This window comes from Populus euphratica, unplaced genomic scaffold (genome assembly GCF_000495115.2).
Source record: "Populus euphratica unplaced genomic scaffold, PopEup_1.0 scaffold31.1, whole genome shotgun sequence".
NCBI lineage: Eukaryota > Viridiplantae > Streptophyta > Magnoliopsida > Malpighiales > Salicaceae > Populus > Populus euphratica.
Genome location: NW_011499850.1, coordinates 4,104,974 through 4,124,582, shown reverse-complemented (window position 1 = coordinate 4,124,582; position 19,609 = coordinate 4,104,974). Strand labels below are relative to the sequence as shown.

General features: G+C 30.3%; 3 protein-coding genes across 3 annotated transcripts; 1 reads left to right on the top strand and 2 right to left on the bottom strand.

Annotated features, from left to right (window-relative positions):
* Window positions 1-3,111: 3,111 nt before the first annotated feature.
* On the bottom strand, window positions 3,112-6,457 carry LOC105121287 (flavonoid 3-O-glucosyltransferase-like). Its single transcript, XM_011019872.1, has 2 exons — window positions 5,839-6,457; window positions 3,112-4,045 (listed from the first exon to the last, which is right to left on the bottom strand). The coding sequence occupies exons 1-2, from the start codon at window positions 6,326-6,328 to the stop codon at window positions 3,186-3,188; spliced, it is 1,350 nt and encodes a 449-aa protein (XP_011018174.1). The 5' UTR covers window positions 6,329-6,457; the 3' UTR covers window positions 3,112-3,185.
* A 7,146-nt stretch (window positions 6,458-13,603) lies between these two features.
* Window positions 13,604-14,422, top strand: LOC105121286 (pathogenesis-related protein PR-1-like). Its single transcript, XM_011019871.1, has one exon. It carries the CDS (start codon window positions 13,666-13,668, stop codon window positions 14,173-14,175), a length of 510 nt encoding a protein of 169 aa, XP_011018173.1. The 5' UTR covers window positions 13,604-13,665; the 3' UTR covers window positions 14,176-14,422.
* A 3,594-nt stretch (window positions 14,423-18,016) lies between these two features.
* On the bottom strand, window positions 18,017-18,964 carry LOC105121285 (CAP (Cysteine-rich secretory proteins, Antigen 5, and Pathogenesis-related 1 protein) superfamily protein). The gene has a single exon (XM_011019870.1). It carries the CDS (start codon window positions 18,839-18,841, stop codon window positions 18,254-18,256), a length of 588 nt encoding a protein of 195 aa, XP_011018172.1. The 5' UTR covers window positions 18,842-18,964; the 3' UTR covers window positions 18,017-18,253.
* Between the last annotated feature and the right edge of the window lie 645 nt (window positions 18,965-19,609).

Below are 19,609 nucleotides of genomic sequence, written 5' to 3'. Positions count from 1 at the left end.
TACCAACTAAAAAAAAATTAAAAAAAAAATGTTTTTGTGCATACGGCCAAGTGTCTCAAAGCTACAAAAAATAAAAAAAATAAAAGAAAAAATCATATTGTATTTTTCATACATCAAAAACAATATTTTAGCATGCATTTTGACTTTAATAACCAGTTTATTAAAGTCAAGAGAACATTAGTCAAAATATCAAAAACAACAAGAAATTTTTTTGTTTTGTTTAGTATCAGGGATTATGAGGTTATACGTAACACGTATTCTTGATTTTAAAATTTTCTTTGGTTTTTAGATACACATATAATTAGATACCACAACATGATTTCATATTTTATCAGACAAAACAATGCAGCCTACCTTAGGTAGGGCGTAGTCGGGGTGCTAATACCTTCCCTTTACGCAACCAGTCTCCGTTCCCGATCTCTAAAGACTAGTTAGGGTTCCTAGTTACCAGAATACTAGGTGGCGACTCCCATTCAATGTTTTCACTGATAAGAGACAAGAATTCCTTGTCTCTTCATATCTTGCTAAAAATACACCACATCCCATCGTTAGCATGGATGGTGGATGATTGTCGCGACGCCGCACACGTGCGACAATGCTAAAAAATAATTGCTCTATAGAGTTCAATTAGATTGCGGATTTGGTGAGATTTTGGGTTTACGGTTGGAGATGTGGCTGGTAGGGATCAAATGGAAGGGAAAGGAAGGTGATGGCTAGGATTTAAGATTTTTTATTTTGCTGACAACAAGATACGAGTTTAAAATTTTTGTTTAGGATATTTAGATATTAAATTAAGATTTAGGAAATCCTAGCAATGTTTAAGATTTTTGTTTTTTCTTACAACAAGATTTAGTTTGGGTAAAAAAAAGTGTTGGTTAGTTTTTTATAAAAAAAATCAATTGCAAACTTATAATATTTATTATAAGTCATTAAATGAAGAATAATAAAAATTCTATAAATAATCAGATATTTTTTGCTAAGTGTTTTCTTTTTACGAGGATATTAAATGTTAGTATGTGTCGTAAATTATAAATTTATGAGCTATAATAAAAAATCACAATATGAACTAAATTATAGAATATTAAAAGTATTATTTTTTGCTAAACAAATATTTAATTAGAAAATAATAAGAATTTAAATAATACATAATTCAATTTTTATACTATCACAAACTTTTAGACCATTGGAAATATCTTGATGTAGATTGATTAAGTATAAGAAATTATTTTTTTATTGTTTTACTATTATATCTTACCTAAAAGTATTTAATATGCATTTTAAACTAAAGCATATGATATGAATTTTTCATAAGTTTAAGTGAAAATAATTTATAATAAAACTAGGCTAAGAAATTGTGATTTAAAATTTTTAGTAGTAACTTTTTCTCATGATTTTTTTTCAACTTGAAGGACCAATATATGTTTTAATTTATTACTAGATGAAAAATATTATTAGTTAAGAGTTAAATGCATTGACACCTAAGCAATTCTTGTGTCTTAACCATATAATATTTTTAGAATTATATTTGCTTTGCTATATATATTTTGGTTATGACCTTTCTTGCTTAGGTATATCAACATATGAAATGCTTCAAAAAAATTCATAAATGATTGACACTAGGCTTTTTTCCACTTCAAGCTTTTTAAAGAGTTTAATCTTTGATATTCTTTGTTAGATAATAGTTGGACAAAGAAACTATATAATTAATATCATTTAATCTTTAACACATACCTAGCTATATTCATAATAGTTCCATTTTTTTCTCTTTGCTATTATTTTACTTTGGAGACCTAGGAACTGTTAGAGGATGACAAATTTCTTGTCATTTATAAAAACTATTTATTTCTTTAGATTTAAAATTGTCTCTTTTATCATATCTCAAAGATTTCATTACATAGTTACTCTTCGTTGTATTATTTTTACTTTTACTTGTGCTTTAAACTCTTAAATGAAACAAATATTTTTTACTTTTGCTTTAAAAAATAGACCTAAGATTTTATTATCGTATGCTTATTCGCTCTATTATCAAGGTGTCATATGCTTTTATTACCTTAATTTCTCTTCATCCTTGTATGCTAGCAACAAAGTTGGTTCATTTACTTTTTACTTTTCATCAATGATATTTGTTTTTTCTTTAATATCGTTAGCAGTGTTGATTATGGCTAAATTTATGACAATTATAACATTTTAGCAGTAGACTTATCATACCTTTTCTCTCATTTGTTATATGATAATGGCTTTAGTTTTCCTCTTTCTTTTGATCTCTCATTACCTCAAGTTGATTAGTAGCTTCTTTAACCATCATTAATTATCATGATTATCTCTTTCTTTTCCTCATTGATCACAATCATGTTTTTTTTTTCTTCGTCCTTGTTGTCTCTTTTCTTCAACATTATCTTTTAAGAAAGCATTGGCTTTGAAGATTTTTTGAGATTATTCATTTTTTTTCTTTAGAATTTATCATCTTAGAATTGTATCTTACCAATTACTTAATTATCACTGAGTTTAGATCTTGAGACTCAATGACATAAACTACACAAACTACATGATCAAATTTTAAAATAAAAAAGTGAAGGATCTTTTCAATTATACAAATGTCTTTTATCTTTTCTATATAAGTCTTTATTTGCTTCACAATAACCAACACCCTCGAATAATAATACAAAATTGACTCGAAGTTTTTCATTCTCAATGCTTCAAATTCACATTTAAGAGCATGGAGTCGCATTCTCTTTACTTTATCAGCCCATTGGGAACTTTTAGACATGAATTTAGAGTCGAATGAAGTTGCAGATGAGTCCGGAAAAAATAAGAGGCTTTAAGCCGAGATTATGAGCTCATAAACTGCATGTAATTTGTTTTGCTTGATGGCAGTTTCCAGCCACCATCTTAATGACTGCTTCTGGTAGTCAATAAATTTCGATTTTTATTAAAAAAAAAATAAAAAGAGCTGATTGAGTACATTAGATACGTGTCAGGATAGAAACTTTGCAGCGATCGTCAATCGCCCATGTAATAAGCTAAAAATTGCTGCCAGATTTTGGTTTTGATTACAAAGAGAGGGCTTCCATAACATAAACTTCAAAATCCAAATTACCAGTAAATCGTAAATTCGAAAAACAAATGATTTTATACTTCATGGTATCACCCTCGGAAAAACAATTTCTTGGAATTTTCGTCTCACATTACTTGGTGACAACCTCTAGCAGTGCTTCGAAGTTTTTCGAAGAGCTGCCATTTGACACTGCATCCAAAGCAAGATCTTGGAGGTGTTCAACGTTCTTCCGCATTTTTTCTCCTTCTTCGGTTGACAAAATAATTTTTATAGCTTTGGTTACTCCATCTTTAGTTATCGTCCCTCCTTCAATGCCAACACCAATTTCCCATATAGCCTCGACAGTCCTTGTGTTCAAGGCTTGATCCCCGAAGAAAGGCCTACAAATCATGGGCACGCATCCAACAATACTCTCTGAAATCGAATTCCATCCAGCATGTGTAAGAAACACCCCAGTTGCATTGTGTTGCAAGACTTTTAACTGTGGAGTCCGTGAGACTACTTTTCCCTTCTCCTTAGTCCTTTCTAAGAACCCTTCAGGCAATTTTGCCTCAGGATTGCCTCTAAATGACCAAAGAAATGGCGAATCGCATTCCTCTAGTGCTTCTGCTAACTCTGCTAATTCATGAGGTGGTAGCATTATCATACTTCCAAAACAAACGTACAAGACTGAGCCTCGTTTCTGCTTGTCCAGCCACTCTAGGCAATATTGTGGATCAGACATAACAGGATCTGGAGATGTCAACACTAAGGGACCAACTTCGAGAAAATTATGAAGTCTTGACTGCAGCTGATTCACCACATCAGGGTCTAATTTCTCCCACGAGCTTAATACACCAGCAGCTGCTCGTGGTAACATTTTTCCCATTTTATACAACATTGCTCGGATTCCTGTGTTTGCGTCTTCACAGAGCAGTTCTTTAGGTATGTCAGCAGCTCGTATTTCAGAAAAACCTGGAAGAAAGTCCATGGTTCTATCTTCCGGTACTCCTTCAAAAATGAAACATGAAATTAAATAGTTAACAGATTAGCAAGAAGGACGTAGAAAGTAAGCTAAGCAGAGAATGAAAGAAAAACATTTCATTTAAACTTACAGTTCTATGGTTGAGGCCATTTTCACTCATGTATTTGAGCTAAATTGGATCATAAAAATTAATAACGAAATAAAAGGGTCACATTATTCACTGCAGAGATTTTGCATCTTTGAAACGCTCTTGAATTCACTTGTCGGCCATGGAAAAAGTAATCCTTCATGCTTAACCTTACAGTCTCATATCAAATGCTACAGAGGAGTATCCCCTTGATCTAAAATCATTACCATTATATACTGGCGTTTCAGGCCTTTAAGACGGCTACATGTTTTGTTCAAATATCCTTCACTTAAGTGGCTAAGGCCATGCCTAGTTTTAGCAAGGCCCAAGTCTAGGTTCTAATTTCTTACCCTAAGTTTATTGTGTTCATTAATTAATAAATCAACTTTCTTTACAATTTAGGCCCACGTCTAGGTTCTAATTTCTTACCCTTAATTTAGTGTGTTCATTAATGAATCGACTTTCTTTACAATTTATTTGGAATAATTCTCGACTTAAATTAAATTTAATTATAGTGTTTGATAAATAAATTGAATTCACAATAACATAAAATTCAATTCATTTTATTTCTTATATTACTCTTATTATATTCATCTTTTTTTTAAAACAACTAATAGAGCATTTAAAAAAAAATTAGTTTTAATATCAATTTTTTTAATGGTAAATTAGAATGGTTGATCTCTGATTTATTCTTATAGTATTTTTAGAGATAGAATTCTATTTAAAATCAATTCTTAACACTTAAAAAGATTTCAAACATGAAATTTCATTAAAATTTCTTAATTAAATTTAATTCAAAAAATTCCAAACATGTGTTAAAATGTTAGTATTTATGCACATTAATAAGCTGTGAGTTATTACAAAACCCATTTTCAACAAAATTACAATACAAAGAAATTTCAACTTAGCTCATCCATGGCTTTTTTCTTTTTTTCTTTTTTTTTATAATGGAAAGGGATCCTCACATCATAATTAATTTGTAGCAATGATTTTATTTGAATTTAATCATGATTGACTATAATGGTAGCATAAGAAAACGTATATTACAATTATAAATTCTCTTACAAGAGAAAAAAAAATTGAAAAGTATTTTACAAAAACTAAAAGTGAAGAAAATATATTCAAACCATTTCAATGATACTCTCTTAGAATATATGAAGAGGGCAATACAGACAACACAATTAAACATGATTTTTAAAAAAATAAATAAATTTATTGATCTTAAAAGATTATAACAGAATTTATTGATAATTTGTTATTTCAAAGTAAACTTATTAGTAAGCATGTTCCACTTACCAAGCCATTCATACCATCTTTAATGTAAAATTGACCCGAAAAACAACTATAATTTATTCTGCAAATAATGTTATTTCTGTCTCAAAATTAGTGGAGAAGAGAACTTCAAGATATCTTATTGGATCAGTGCCAACAAATTTTGTGTATGCACTTTTTCTTTATGCGGATCCAAACCCTAATATGGGGCCGGATTCTTTTCCTGAAAATCAAAATTATGCCCTTTATTTCTTTTCACGATTGATTTATTTTTACTTTGATCGATGTGATATCCATGTGGATGGCAATTGAATGCATAACGACTATATGAATGAATATAAACCTTTAAAATAAGAAAGAAGGCTTGAAATCATGCAAATTCGAACACATACTTTATGATCATACCATCAAAAACCTTACCATCGCCTCCCATTTTCTGGCGGACTAGATCGGTTTCAAGATGCAAAAGGAGGGGACGAGGTCCAGCAGTCCAAAGTGGCACCCATGGTACGTGTAATTCGCGTGCAATGTCCGCCCCAAACCAAAAGAACGCATCACTGATGATGCAAGTAATTTCCCTCCCAATAACTTGCACGGCCACCTCCATGGCTTGCTTAAAATTCCCGGGGACCGCCTTCAAAAAGTACTCAACCGGCTCATGGGGATTTGCAAATGAAATCATGTAATCCTCAGGTAAACCATCGTTTACATTGTAGGGTTTTATGCTTTCCATCCTCCCTTGATTTGAGAAAATTTTGTTATTGGATTCTTTTGTGCTAAAGAATGAAAACTTCGCTTGCGGAGCCATCGTGGATAGCCTCCTAATGAGGGAAAAGAGTGGAGCAGCATGGGTGGCAAACGGGAATGCAAGCACCGCAATGTGTTTCAAGTCTTTTTTTGCTTCTGACATGGTGATTTAGCTTGGTGTTCTAATGTCCTCTGTTTTCATGCACGATGTGCTTCAGATATTGGTGAACATTTGATGGAGTGGTTGTTACAGAGGAGAAATTAATGAAGATCTAGAGGATGATGGCAGAATGAAGGGGAAGGTTGATTGTGTGTGTGTGTGTGTGTGTGTGTGTGTGTGTGTGTGTGTGACTATCTTTTGGGGGGATTTCTTAACGTGCGCGCCTAAGAGTTTGCAACAAACAAGTGAAAGGTGGATGGACGAGGACAGAAACAGCTTGGCATAGAGTATTTAGCGGCTTGAAATGGCCTCGCCTGAAATTTTCTGCTCATCAAATTAAGTTCAACAACCTTTTTACCTAATAAGATATTTTATTTAATAATTTAACCATGAAGAGGTGCGTTTTGTCTTATGAACTGAAATAGGATGCTTTATATCATGTAAGATCCAACATATAAATACATTATTTACAGTTATCTATATTTTACCATGTTTGAATCTTGTCATGTTATCTAAGTTTTTTTTTTATGCTGTGTAGTTCTTAATTATATGATGTTATGGGACAATTGGATTTATGACTAATATAGTATTTAAATCAAAATTGTATTTTATCTTTTTATACTGTTTATATTTCTTTTAATGTTATAAATATTGATAATTATACAATAAATATCATACAATTTTTCAATCTTATAGCACTAATTTATTTATACATTGACTAAATTATATATAAAACCTTCAAAAAATAAATATCCTTTTAATTGAAAAACTTTCAAAATGTTCATCTTAAATCATAAAAGATTGGTAGTGATTATAGAGGAAGACTGGAGATGAAATTCTCTCTTATAAAAGGCCACCTTCGTAAAAAAAGACAAAAATAAAAACAGAAGGCATGGAGACACGGGGAAGCAGTTGGTGATTTGTCAGTTGAATTTCTTGGTACAGCTTGCAGCCAACGAAGGTATTCTCCAGATCATTCAAGGAGGATTTTACTGTTGTTCTTGGTTTGCTTCCATAACAAAACTAAAGGTAACTGCTTTGTTTTTATATTTTCTGCCCGTCGATTTATATGTTTTTGGCCTGGTTTTAATTAATGCCTGTCTTTTGGAATGAATTCCTACACGTCTTTGTCCGATCCTTGTCTGAATACGCTGGAAACATGATATACTTGCAGGATTTCGATTGACCACCAGTCTTTGTTGGGTCTTAGCATCATGAGAAATCACTTTGACAGCCATGCTTCTTGTTGTTAATCCATATTTGCCATGACTGCTAAAAAGAAAAAAAGATCTGCTCCTCTTCCTTTTCTCTTTATCTTTGTGTTCCCAGCTAAAGAATGTGGTTTAATCTTCACAATCTCAGAATGTGTTGGTTTTTTTTTTTTAATTCATGGGTCAAAGACACAAGTCTTGTATTTGTTGTTTAAAAGGGAAGTTTGGGCTGGCTTTAAAGTGCTTAGATTTATTTAGAACGGTCCGTGAGCTTGGATTGTCTTTGATGAATGTTAGCTATAGATTCATTAATTTGGGCTAAATTCTTTGGGTTGTATCCATGGGTTTAGTGGGTTTGGGTTAAGTATATAAATGTTCAAGGAAAAAAAAAGATAAAAATACATATAATAAAAACATCAAATTTATGTTGGTATATACTGAGCATCGCGGCCAAGTCATTCTTAAAAGCTATTTTTGCATATTTTTATCCTTGTAATTTTATTTTATTTTTGCAAAGACTATTTTCAGTTTCTCACATTTTTTTACATCTAATAAAAGTACTTTTTTAACATAAAAATCTAAAAAAAAATTGTATTTTATGATAGCATCAGAATAAAAATATTCTTGTATTATCTTTAAAAAAAAAAACATTGCAAGCATATTTAGACTTAATAACAAGTTGATTAACTTGGCCAAATCAAAACACTCATCACACTAACACATTCAATAAACTCAAAACCTAACTCTAGTTTCTCTTTATAAAAATTTTATTTTTATGTACTTCCAATGTTTGAAGCAAATGGAACCTTAGAAATAACATTGGAGAAAAATAAAAAATAAAACTTTAATTTATTATTTTTTGATAAGTCTCTTTGTTTAGAATTGAAATCAAAGTTTTTCCTATGAATAACAAATCTTCGTTTAAAAAAGATCAATATGAAGATTTCATCATTACAAATAACCAAATCAACAAATTTTCTATTTTTATGGATTGACATCAAATTTTTTATAAAATGATTTGAAATTGAGTAAAAAAAAATGATTAGCTAAAAAATTAATAATTAAAAGCAATCAAAAAAATAAATTTAAGATAAAACTCGTAGCAAAGATAAATTTTCATAAAAAAAGATGTTGAAATGATGACATTTTTTTTCCTTAAACATAAATAACTATTTATCTGAATTTCTAGAACCATTGTATATTTTAGGATTACTAGTTCCTTTTAATTATTATGTGGCCACTTCTAATTTCTCACGATACATATTTCCTCACATCGATCATAAGAGGTCTTGATCGACATCCACCAAGGTGTGATATTAAGAACCAAAATAATAATCCGTGAACAAATAACAAGAATAAAATTTATACGTCCAACTAATTCACAATACTTACCTTTAAAAGGCTTTCTCATAAAAGAAAACAACATAAACTACAATAATAGTAAGATCAACTTTAATTCACAATACTTACCTTTAAAAGAATTTCTCATAAAAAAAAATATAAACTACAATAATAGCAAGATCAACTCAAATAATCTATGATCATCATTCTTTGCATAAAAAGAAAACTCCAAATTTAGATTTGTATGAAGAAAACAGAAGTAGGAGTATGAGATTCTTAATTTGATATGTCACAAGGTTTGGAAACATAATTTTGATATCTTACAACAATTAAGGAAACATGAACTTATATCTTACACAAATTGTTTTTTATTCAAGCACATTAGTTAAAAAAAAATATCAATATTCATATCATGATATGCAGATTTAAACTTAAGATCGAGGCTCTGTCTGTTTACTAGAAAGTAATTTCTTTTTGAAAAGTGGTTTTATTGGAAAGTGAATTCTTATAAAGTGAATTATTTTTTGATATTTGGTAATGTCATGAAAAATAAGTTGGAAAATATTTTTCAATATATGATTATGTCATAGAAAATAACATGAAAAATAACTTATTAATATTTTATTTTTTGCAAGTTTATTAAAATAATGAGGAATAAATCTTGCAAATTAAAAGGTTGAATGAAAATGGAATTGGAGAAGAATCTAATTTCATAAATTATCTCAAATAAAATAAATAACAATCAAAATAATGGAGATCAAATCTAATAGATAAAAAAAATTAATAGATGATGAAATTAAAATAATAATAATTAGAATGTCATAAATTATTTTAAATAAATAAGTAACAATCAAAAGAAGAAGGACTAAAGTTAATAAATAAAAAATTTCAATTAAAAAAGTGATAAAAGAAAATCAAATAAAAATCATAAAAATAAAGACCAAAGTGAATATAAAAATCAAATCAAATTAAATTCTAAGGGATAAATTTTTTTTGACAAAATATATAGCAATCGAAAGTCTGAAAATCAAATTTGATATGATCAACAAATAATATAACATTTCTAAATTTTTTACAATTTTTAAAATGTATTTTCCATTCAAAATAAAAAGAAAAACACTTTTCTAGAAATCAAGTTAAATTTCTCTTTGATTAGAAAGTGTTTTATATCAACTATTTTTTGTAATGGCAAACAAACACAGAAAAATTTGAAAAGTGATTTCTAAAAAACTACTTTCCATTAAATAAACAAGGCCTCAAAAACAAATATGCAATAAAAAATATAAATTAAAGATGGATAATAAAAATATGCCTATAATATTAACTGTAACTTGTTATGTCTCCTCCTCTAATAGCCAAATCCTCAGTCTTTAAAAGTAATTTTTTTGGATGATTTGGAACTTAGAAATTTTGATTGCCTTGAGTTTAAAATATGATGAAGATGATTTTTTGGTGTTTGTATAATGGGGGGTTTTTACTGTTAATGTTTAACATGCATGAGAGATATAAAGAGATGAATTTTTCAAGGCTAAGAAATAATGTATAAATAATGGAGGGATGACTTCTAGGGTTTGAAGAAATGATAGTGTAATTTTTAGATTAAGTGTTGATGTTTATGGTAGTGTATTTTTTTTGTTCACCCCCCTCTCTGAATTGTTTGGGTTAGGGTTTTGTAGGATTTTTATAGGAAAAATAAGAAGGTTTAAGGATTTGTGAGGTGGTAAAATCACAGTTTTTTATATTAAAGAAGAAATTAAATAATTTATTACATTTAAGGAAGAAAGCTTGCCATGTTCTATAATTATCAAGATAATGATTCATACCATCTAGGAATTTCAGTTAGGGTGTGAGTTTGTTATGATTTTTTTATGAATTGGATAGGAACATTATAGCTATTATTCTAGGGATCTATGATCTTAATTGATGCAAAGATGAAGGTGTAAAAAAGTCTAGAAATAATTTTTAGATTTTAGAATACTTTAGAAAAATATTTTTTACATAAAATAATTTTAGGTTGGGTTATGATAGATATTTTTTTTTTTACAATATTTATGATATAAAGTCTGGTAAGGAACTTTAAAAATTAAATTTATAAAGAAAAAAAATATGAAAACGTTACATGGTTGGAAGAAAAATCCATTGGGAAGTTGTGATATTAACAAACCAAGAGATGGTTATTCTTGTAGATATTTTAAAACTTAATTATTTTAAAAATCAAGGGTTTTCTCTTTAAATAATGTTATTATTTAAGTGATCTACTTGTTATGTGAAAAATATTTAAATTTTTTTAATGTATAGTTAGTAATTGAATAACCTGTATGTGATTTATGATCAAGTGACTTGCTTATTATCTACTCCTAATCCGTGATTAAGTGACTTGTCTGTAATTCATGATGGGTAACCTACCCATAATCTAATTTATGATGGAGTGATTTGTTCATAGTTTGCAATTGAGTAACCTGAGTGCTGACAGTTTGCTATTAAAATTGGTACATGAAAGCAAAGCCATCTCAAGCCAGAAATGAAATCTCAGCAAAGAATCTCACGTGATATAAAGTCATTTTCAAGATGATGATCTTTGCATTCAAGGCAGCAAGGAAAGCCCAACCACTGCTGAAGTAATGCTTCTCTTTAGAAAGTTAACCTTCTTATATCTGGAGCATCAGATATTTTCTGGGTTTTGAACTAAGAAAAAAAGACAACAAGAATATTAAGTATTGCAGTAGTGAGAAGTTGGAATAAATAAACTCAAATTATAAAGATATTAGGAGCAAAGCTACTTGTTCGAGAGAGCCTTTGAACTTTTGACCCAATCCAACTACATCCATAACCTCCCCTCGAACTATCATGTCAAAGTAAAACACCATCTCGGGTCGGGTCCTCCGTCCTCAGGCTTCCGTCAATGAAAATTGGGAGGGGGTGGGCGGTCACACACGTACACATGACGTGCTACTTGACGAGGATTAATTGACAGAAGCCTCAGAGAAATCTACCGAGGGCGATGCATTGTCTTGACCTTATAATTCGACGGCCAAAGTAAATAAATAAAAAATTGAAAAGTCAGGAGTCTGGTTGGATTTGTTAAGAAAATCATAGATACTTTTCAACCAATAATACATTTAAACAACACAAAAATAATTAATATATATATTCTTTTGAACAACAGCCAAGAGAAAAATTAAATAAAAATGAATCGGAATGCTCGAAATCAGTCGAAACCTATTCGTTGATTTAAGTGCTTCAATCTCTCCGTTGATTGGGGCAGTATTGAGGATTTGAGCATATAAATATTTCCACGACAACTCCTGTCATTGACATTTGTGAAGAACAAGGGGCATCTTTGGCCAACAAAAGTGATGACCACATCATAACGCTAGCTCATCAAAAGTCTTCCCAATCATGTCATTGTCTTCTTCCTTTTCGGTAGAGCAAAGATGCTAGAGTATTTCCAGTTTCTCAGCGTTAATTATACAATAAAATCTTTCCCAGCATTGAAAATTGTTTGTAGAGTGTAACCACCAAAACATTGTGACCAGGTAGGTACCTTCATGTTCTAGTACAACCCCTCATTATATTACAATTACATGTAACGTTTTGTGTTCTTATTGGGCTTCAGCGAAGCTGGATATGTTTAATTAAGACCCTAGAATATGACAGCTCTCACTTGAACAAGTCTGTCTTATAATCTGTACATTAGATAAAATCCGGAGTATATACTTGTTTATTTAGCTGGATTAGCTGCATTTGATAACGAATATTATACCTTTTCTATTTATATAATATAAAAATAAAAAAAATAAAAAATATGTTTGCCAGAAAGATTAGTTAAATAATATATTTAAGAAAAAAAATTAAAAATATGTTTGCCCAGAAAGATTAGTTAAATAATATATTTATTTGATATTGTTGTATTTCTAAAGCATAATTAGTTACAATCTAAGATAGATGATTAATACTTAATTTTCTTTTTTTTAGATTAATGTGGGTGTCCGGGCCAGCTTGCGCGCCCCACCACTAATCCCACGGGCCCTGAAGTTAAAGACCATGCAAGCCTCCAGTGGCCATCATATGAGCAACCAATGACTCGAACCTGAGACCACATAGAGAACAAACCCCTTATTTCCAAGTCTTTACCACTTGACCACCACCTAGATGGTTATACTTAATTTTTTTGACAATACCGAATCGAGCCCATAGATATATTGTCTTCAACGATAAGATTTCAATTTACAGATACGCAAATTTAATATCCAGAATTGTTTGGTAATATAGGGCGGTGTTTTTTAATTGAAAATATATTAAAATAATATTGTATATTTTTAATGTATTAAAATCATTAAAAAAACATGAATTTAATGTTTTTTTTCAGTTTATAAAATTGAAAAACATTTTAAAAAACATGAATTTAATGTTTTTTTCAGTTTATAAAATTGAAAAACACTTTAGAAAATAAAATTTAAATAGAAACTCCTCTTTCTTTTCTTTTTTGATCTCTTTCCTTCCACCCTAAACTAGTGTTTCTCTGTGTCGTTTCTTGTCAAAATAAGGGGTGTGGAGGTGCACTTGAAAGAGAAACAGGGGGGCTCCCCCGAAATTATGAAATTGTAGAATGAAAACTTATGTCCTCCACAAAAACAAATGTGGCAATCATGATCGAACATGGGTGCCACCCTTAGTTGACTTAAATACCCCTTCTAATTTAACTACTACCAAATCCTCATAAATATTTAAGAATACAATGACCCTCCTAAAATTCCCGAATGAAAGGTTAAATTATTTTTTCTGCAAATGCATTCTTGGCATGCTTCCATCGCCATTTTTATCCTTCTCGTTTCAAGCTCCCATGCTGTCGTCGCAAAAAAACGACCAAATCCCTACCTTAGAACGGCAAACCAGTTCTTGGCTCCTCAGAATGCTGTCCGAGCCTCATTGAGGATCCGACCATTGGTGTGGGATGCAAAATTGGAACGTTACGCTCGGAGGTATGCCAACCAGAGGCGCTCTGACTGTGCGTTAAAGCATTCTAACGGACCTTATGGTGAGAACATCTTTTGGGGTAGTGGCAGTGACTGGACTCCAGCTCAGGCGTCCGTGGCGTGGGTCTCAGAGCGTAAAAGTTATGATTATAGGTCTAATTCTTGTGCCCAGGGCGAAGAATGTGGACATTATACTCAAGTTGTGTGGAGGAATACAAGAAGAATTGGGTGTGCTAGAGTGAAATGTTTTGGTGGACGAGGTGTTTTCATGACCTGCAACTATGATCCTCCTGGGAATTACATAGGAGAGAAGCCTTATTGAATGTTTCTTGAAGTTTTTGCGTATTTGTTTTTCCTTTTGTTTTCTTTTTTTCTTTCTTTTGTGTGGAAATCCAATCTCATGTGATAACTAAATTATATATCTTATGTATTAATTATAAAATAAATTTCAATATAACATTAAAAATAATTAGTAGGAAAAAAAAAAAACGGGGGTTGATTAAAGCAGTACTACTGCTTTTGCTAGTGGCAATTATATCTTTTTCAATATTAACGTGCGGCTTCTTGCCTTTCGGCCTTTCGTTGTTCTTCATCATGTCCTTTGAGTCCCAGCTGCTCTTCTTCACTATAATCTTAATCTTCAATATTTTGGATCCCACGCCTTCATCATTTGTACCTTTAATTTGTGTTGAATATATGTGTGAGTGGTAATTATTTTATAAATTAGAAGTGGAAAATGTGAGATGATTATATATAAGATAAATCCATAATCTTTTTAATTTAGACCTTTAAATTATAATTAGAGTTCTCATTGTGTGTAAATTCTATTTAACAATTATAAATAATGCAGCTTTAGATGAAAGAGGTGCTAGCCTGTAGGTACTATCATGTAAAGGAATTTAACAGAGTAATTAACATCAACCCACCTATTAAATAAGATCACCAACCACCGTACTATTAAAACATCAACTCGCCCATTAAGTAAGAGAACCAACCACCAGACTTCCATGCACCCGCTTTAAGTTATTCTACTTTTCAAATTGTCTTTTTTTTTAAGGTTAATATTTTTAAGATATTTTTTTAATAATTTTGATATATTAATGTAAAAAATAAAAAATCTAGAAAAAATTTTATTATAATGTAATTTTAATTGAAAATTATTTTTGAAAAGTATGATACATTATATTATTGTATTATCAGACAGATATAAAAAATACTCGGTAAAATATGTGATTTAATACAATTTATATCATATTATGACTTTTAACTTATGGTATCAACATAATTCTCATTCACAACTGAGTTTTGATTTGGTGAAAGTTTTGATTTGGTGAATGATACGAGTAATCCAATCATTGGGTTGGATTACTTTTTAATTTTATAAAATATTAAAATGAAAACATTTTATTTTTTTTAATATCTCATAGTTAATTAGTTAAATTTAAACCAAGTTAAACTAGCTTAATCAAGTCTATTGGGTTTTGATTAAGTTAACTAGATCTAAATAAATCAAACTTTTAACTGATTTAATTTAAATCTGATCATGATTAGGTGCTTGATCATGAGTTTTCTACATAAGCCTATTGGTCGAGTTATGTTTAACAACTATAGATACTAATAAAGTGATCTCTATTATAGATGAAAGGGATATTAAGTAAACAAATTATAGTTATTAGATTCGATCAAATCTCTTGATCACGTGATTATGAGTTAGCCCTTTTTATTAGTAGGTTGATCTAGTAGATATAATGATAAATTATATATATATATATATAATAAATATTAAACTTAAATATTTTTATATATATTGTTCTTAGTGGGTTGATTTTCAAATCTTATTATAGACAATTTAGTTTTTTATCAATTTTTTTCCTAAAAAATTATTAACCTATGACTCAACTGATTTTAAATCTATAAATGCGATGTAGTATTGATAATTATTAGTAAGATTTCTAAATACATTTTTCTTTTTTAGGTTTAAAGAAAAAGCAACATTATATGTGACAAACACTTTCCAAAATGAAGAACATCCCTATATATTTTTATTAGAGGATGTAGAACCATTATAACATATTATAAACTAATTACTTCTCTAATTCTTTATTGATAGTGATTTATCTTAAAAAATATATTTCAAAGCATTTTATATTTTCTCTTAGAAAAAGTATAAAACCATGTTATATCTTTTTTAGCCTTAAAAGAACTAGACAAGCTATAGTAAAATTTAAACAAGTCAACAGAAGGAATTTAACCTTTAAATCTCAAATACTTGTCAAAAATTACTGCAATCAAAAACTCATTTGGGTACAACTAACTCACAAACAAGTTATAAAAAAATATATCTCTAATAAAACCAAACAACAAAAAGATATATTCAAACTTAAACATGCATATAGAGATTATAATCTCAAAGTTCTTAGTTGTTGCCTCTAATGTTTTACATATTTTTTCATAGAAAAGTCAAGTCCTAGCATCATATACTACCTTCATATTTAAGGTGTAATACCTTTATATTTAAGGTTAATTAAGTAGTAGCACCAGTAATTATAGTGTTTTTATGTGGATTATAAGGTTAAGATGAACTAGGTATGGGTATGGAGGGCATATATCCCCCATGAAAAGATCTGGTGCCTCTACTCCTACCAACGTGGTGAGAATGATTAGTTCTCTCACTTCTATTCGCATAAGTACTAATTTTAGAGTTCTTTCTATAAAAAGTTCTTGTTATCTAGTCATATATATTTAAAAGCAAGCTCGAAATCAAGAAAAAGGAAGAGTAAGGTTTCTTGTCTCTTTCTCTACACATTAAAGGTTCACCAACAAATAATTTAAATAGAAGATAAATGTGATGTTGAAGAAGAGAAAATAAATCAGTTATTTAAAGTAGCAATTTTACCAACAACCATGATAATGGTGGAATGGTTCTAATACAACCATGTAAAAAATGAACTAAGATTCCTATTTTTATAATGGATTAAGATTCTTCAACGTAGTTTTATGCACAACCATGTAAAAAGTGTTAAAAGATTTTTAATATAGCTACAAGTTTTTACACTCAAAATTGTTGAGTCTGAATGTCACAATATAAATCAACCCAGTATCACATATCAATAGCATTCATATGCTTACATTAAGTCATACCTTTCATGTATGTTTTTAAAATATATTATCTATTATTTGTTTCTTCCCATTGCATTTGTTTTTCTAGTAAAGTAATTTTTAAACAACATAATTAAAAAAAAAAAATTTAAAGGGCAATTGATAATAATAATATAAAACAAAGTGCTCTTGGTCTAACCAAGTAACATCCTCAATTGAGCCTAACCAATCAAGTCTTACATCAAATTTGATAGAGTTGAGATCTATCAAGTTTTTTTTATCTCTCTTCTCTCTTGTTATTTATTACAAGTTATAACTCTATATGAAAAAATAAAATTACTACCTTGAGCAGCTAGAATATTTTTCCAGCAATATATTATATGTTTAAGCAAAAGAAAATAAAGGATTTTCTGATCCCAAGAAAGAGAAAAATATCCATCTCTTTCTCTACTCATTATTTTTACATGACATCTATCTAAATCCTAATTTGACTTCAACATCTGAAGGTTTTCGTAGGTAATGCCCTCATTTGTCTTGTTGTTCCCCGTTAGAAAAGCCTAGATACAATGAAGTTCCCTCGAGCATCATCATGTTGCAACAAGAATGCTTTCATTGATTGCCCAAAATTAGATGAACCTTCTGGGCATAGCCCAAATTTTACCTTGTTACTGAATATAACGACGTGCGACCAATGCACTTTTTTTCTCTCGAGAAAAGTGTTTGGTGGAACTTCATGACTAATCTCTAGGACTGGTTATGATTATGTATGCTTTATTATTATTATTATTATTATTAATATGTATTTATTTATATATTTCTTATACCCCTGATTGAGATTGCCTCCTAAAAGCCAAGAAGGCAGTAATTGCAGAGGCTTAACAAGCCTCATGTTGAAAAACTCAAATATTAATTTATGCATTTATCCTCATCAAATAAGTTCATCAACATTGGACCAGACTTTCTGCATAGACGCTTCTCATATTCTCCAATAATTAGAGCATGATGGGAACTCGCAGACATCTCTCCTTCAAAAGTAAAAGAGCACCAGTGAGCTAAATACCAAGTTGTGCAAGAGGAACTGTAATTTAGGAATAGTATTTAAATTGATCCTATATTACTACACATGATATTTTATTTTAAATTCACGTGAATACTACAATAATTCACCCGTACATATATACAAGTATGGTAAACATATTGAGCACGAAAATATTTAGGAAGCAATCTAGTACTGATCATGTATCATCCAATCCTAATAATTTCAGGCTCAGAGCACCCTGCTAGATTTATTATGGTATGCGTTAATATGGCCTTTCACCAACATAATTACCAGGAGGATCATAGTTACAAGTCATAAACACGTCCCCATCATCACAGACAACACGAGCACACCCAATTCTCCTCGTAGTCTTCCACACAATCTGTGTATAGTGTCCACACATTTGACCCTCCTGACATGTGTTTTGTGCATAATTATAGTACTTCTCTTCACCAGCCCAGGCACTCACTGCATCGGTTGGTGTCCATGTGGAGCCACTCCCCCAATAAATATTTTCTCCTAGCTTGAAATCATATTCTGGAAACGAATGTTGCAGTTTGCAGTCTGCTTTTCTTAGGCCAGCCCACCATCCTGCATATTTTTCAAGCTGAAAGTCCCACATCAAGGGTAGCTCCCATTTGGCTGCCCTTACTAAATTATGTGCAAACAAGAATTGTAGTGACTCTCCTAAGCAACCCCAGCAGAGTTGCTTAGAGACCTTGTAAATGGTCTCATTATCAACCTTTTTTAGCGGTGTTTCTGCTAATGAAGATGACTGGGAAGTGACTAAAATGCTGTTGGTAGCGAGGATGGTTAAGTGAATAAAGACGAAGAACAATTGTGCTCTCATTTTTTTTAGAGCAGGGGTGATGGTAAGGCTATCAAGCGGTTGGTGGCGCTCACTTTGGTGTTTCGTCTTTATTTTATATCGATTTCAAGAAGACATGGGAGTTAGTGTATGGTGTAATGGAACCAAACGCAGTAACGGAGTGTGGATCGCAATGTCCAATCATTGCTTAATAGGAACTTGCTTTTGTGGTGTAAATTGGATGGTGGTGGACAAGCATTATAAATGTTCGTGCACGGGTATGGAAGTTGTTGAAAGGGAAGATCCATGATTGAAGGGGGCTCGTGAACTGCTTATGTTATGCCCGTGAGCTCTCTTGTCTGTATTATGCAATGAAAATTCTAGAACACAAAAGGTGGCAGCATAAATTGTTTGTTTGTAAGAATATATATATATATGTTTTCATGAGTATTTATCTTCGTTGAAGCTTTTGGGATTTTTTTTAATACGGCCACATCACATGACATGCCATTGTCCTCTATTCTATTTTTTTAATATAATAATATTTATTACAACCAAAGTTTTTTTTAAAAAATATTTTTTATGTAAAAGATTTTTTTTTCAAAAATATATTAAGAAAAATTCAAAAAAAAATTAAATAATATTTTTTAAAAAAAAATCAAATCACAATCAGGCAAACATTTAATTCACAGGATAAAAATTAGATGGATAAATAATTTAAGATCTTGTTAAGATAAATTAAAATTGATTAAGACTACACAAATTAAATATTTGAGGACCAATATGAACAAGGTTGCAAAGTTTGATAGT